The 2,078-nt window shown below is 41.6% G+C and overlaps 1 protein-coding gene across 1 annotated transcript in view; it reads right to left on the bottom strand.

Annotated features, from left to right (window-relative positions):
- Positions 1-1,283: 1,283 nt before the first annotated feature.
- LOC118408366 (uncharacterized protein K02A2.6-like) overlaps positions 1,284-2,078 on the bottom strand; it is a 4,418-nt gene continuing 3,623 nt past the window's right edge. Inside the window, exon 2 of the mRNA XM_035809131.1 lies at positions 1,284-2,063. Within this exon, the coding sequence (XP_035665024.1) occupies positions 1,284-2,063 (780 nt within the window). The remainder of the gene's footprint in view (positions 2,064-2,078) is intronic.

Below are 2,078 nucleotides of genomic sequence, written 5' to 3'. Positions count from 1 at the left end.
AGTGTGTCTCTTGGATCCTTCCTTTGATTTGCATGGTTGTCCCCATTACAAGCTGCTAACACATTGTGCAGTGCTCGTGAGGTGGGGACTTCAAAAATTTTCAAAATTCGTTTTGTCACTTGAATTAAAGTTTACGGGAAAGAAAATCATTAAGTGTGTACGATATCACTTAATTGGTGTGGTGCTTTTGTCATTGTAAATATGTAATAACTTGTTTTGTTATGTCATAGAAACATCAAAGCCTCTGAAAATATGCTGTGTGATGCCCACCTAGATTTCACTTCATTGATTTGCTGAAAAAGAAACCATATTTTGTGTTTTTTTTACAACTTTTTCCTTTCTGCATATATTATGTTAATGAGGATGCAGTAGACAGACCTGCCTAATATGGGCTTGCATGACCTGTATTAGGTAAGATACTACAGTACATGTAGTACTTTTCTAGACACAGATTTTCGACATGAATTTTTTCCTTCTGCATGAATTGTAGTTATGAAGGTACAAACCACTTTGTCCCGATTTACACAAGTATTACTTAGTCACCAAGTTAACACCAAGTCTATGCAAGAATGTGTGTACAGTGTGCAAATTGGGCCATTGTTTCATCGTTTGCACAAGCCTACAGCGGTGTTTAATCATACTTCGTGGTTGTTTCTTGGATCTTAAACTAGTTATGGTCCTTTTATTCAAATATTGATTACTACTAGTATGTTCTTGTAACAAAAATGTATGTGTCTATAACGTCCTTGGTCTACTGGAACATTTATACATAATACAATGTGTCTATGGTGAACACATGTTGACAATACAGGACTCGAAATTCATTTTTGGGATTAGGTGCACTGGTGCACCCAGCTTGAAAAATTGGGTGCACCGAAAATTTTTTGGGTGCACTGTTACTTTGTACGTCATGAATTACCACAGATTCACTGCATTTCCATGGTTTTATTCTACTTATGGTTAGTACGTACAAAGCGTGTATATGCTCAATGCAGTCCAGATGGCAAAGAGAGAGAATCTCAGGTCTCAGCTTCTCTTGGTGGCTTGCTTCTGAATATGCATGATGGGCTATTCTATTACAATGGGTAGGGGTGTTAGCTCTATTCTTACTCTGTGTAACATCCCCTTTTCTTTACAAAATATGTTAGTTCCTTTCTCTTGAACTTTCATGCATTATCTTTAGCTGGCATGCATTATCACTAAACTTGAAATCTATCAGAGTCCAGTGTCCATATTCGTTGTCCATTCACAGTCCATGATCATAGTTTTGTTTCCAGTTCATTTTACAAGTCCATACGGTCTGGCGCTTTTACAGTTCGGCCTGACCGTGTGACATACGGCGTTGGTTCAGTCGTAGTTGTCGTTGTTTCTGCTGTCGACTCTGGTGTTGCAGTTGCTGGAGCTGTTGTTGTCTCATCTACATCTGTGGATGGTTTCTGTTCTTCTGTTGTGTCGCGTATGTGCTTTCGGTTTCTCCTGTACTTGGCTCCGTCGACTTCTACTTCGTACGACTTTGGTGCTACACGTTGCACACACGTGCCATATTTCCACTGTGCTGCTTTCTGTGGTGTTAACTCTACACGCACTTGTTGTCCTGGTTGTATTGGTGGAAGACTTCTCGTGCCTTTGTCGTAATACCTCTTCGCTCTGGCCTTTCTCTTGTTGATGTTATTGTGGACGTTCGGTACTACCTTTGGCTCTAGTGCTTGTGTGTTGATTGGCACTTGCGTTCGCGTCCTTCTTGACATTAGTCGTTGCGTAGGACTGCTGCCTTGTCCTTGGGTTGGAGTGTTCCTCCATGCCAAGATGGAGACCCAGGGGTCCTGTCCATCTGCTGCTGCTTTCTTAAGCAGGTTCTTGGCAATCTTTACTGCCGATTCTGCTTTGCCGTTGGCTTGACTGTGATACGGTGATGTTGTCACATGTCGAAAGTTCCACATCTTTGCGAATTGCTTGAACTCCTCTGATGCAAACTGGGGTCCGTTGTCGGTGACAACTTCCATGGGTATTCCATGTCTGCTGAAAGTCTGCTTGGTCTTGTGTATCACATTCTTGGCTAGGCGCTATTCTGGTGAAGC

Source organism: Branchiostoma floridae, unplaced genomic scaffold (genome assembly GCF_000003815.2).
Source record: "Branchiostoma floridae strain S238N-H82 unplaced genomic scaffold, Bfl_VNyyK Sc7u5tJ_1578, whole genome shotgun sequence".
Classification (NCBI taxonomy): Eukaryota; Metazoa; Chordata; class Leptocardii; order Amphioxiformes; family Branchiostomatidae; genus Branchiostoma; species Branchiostoma floridae.
The sequence above is the reverse complement of the archived record's forward strand: the minus strand, read 5'-3'. Positions and strand labels throughout refer to the sequence as shown.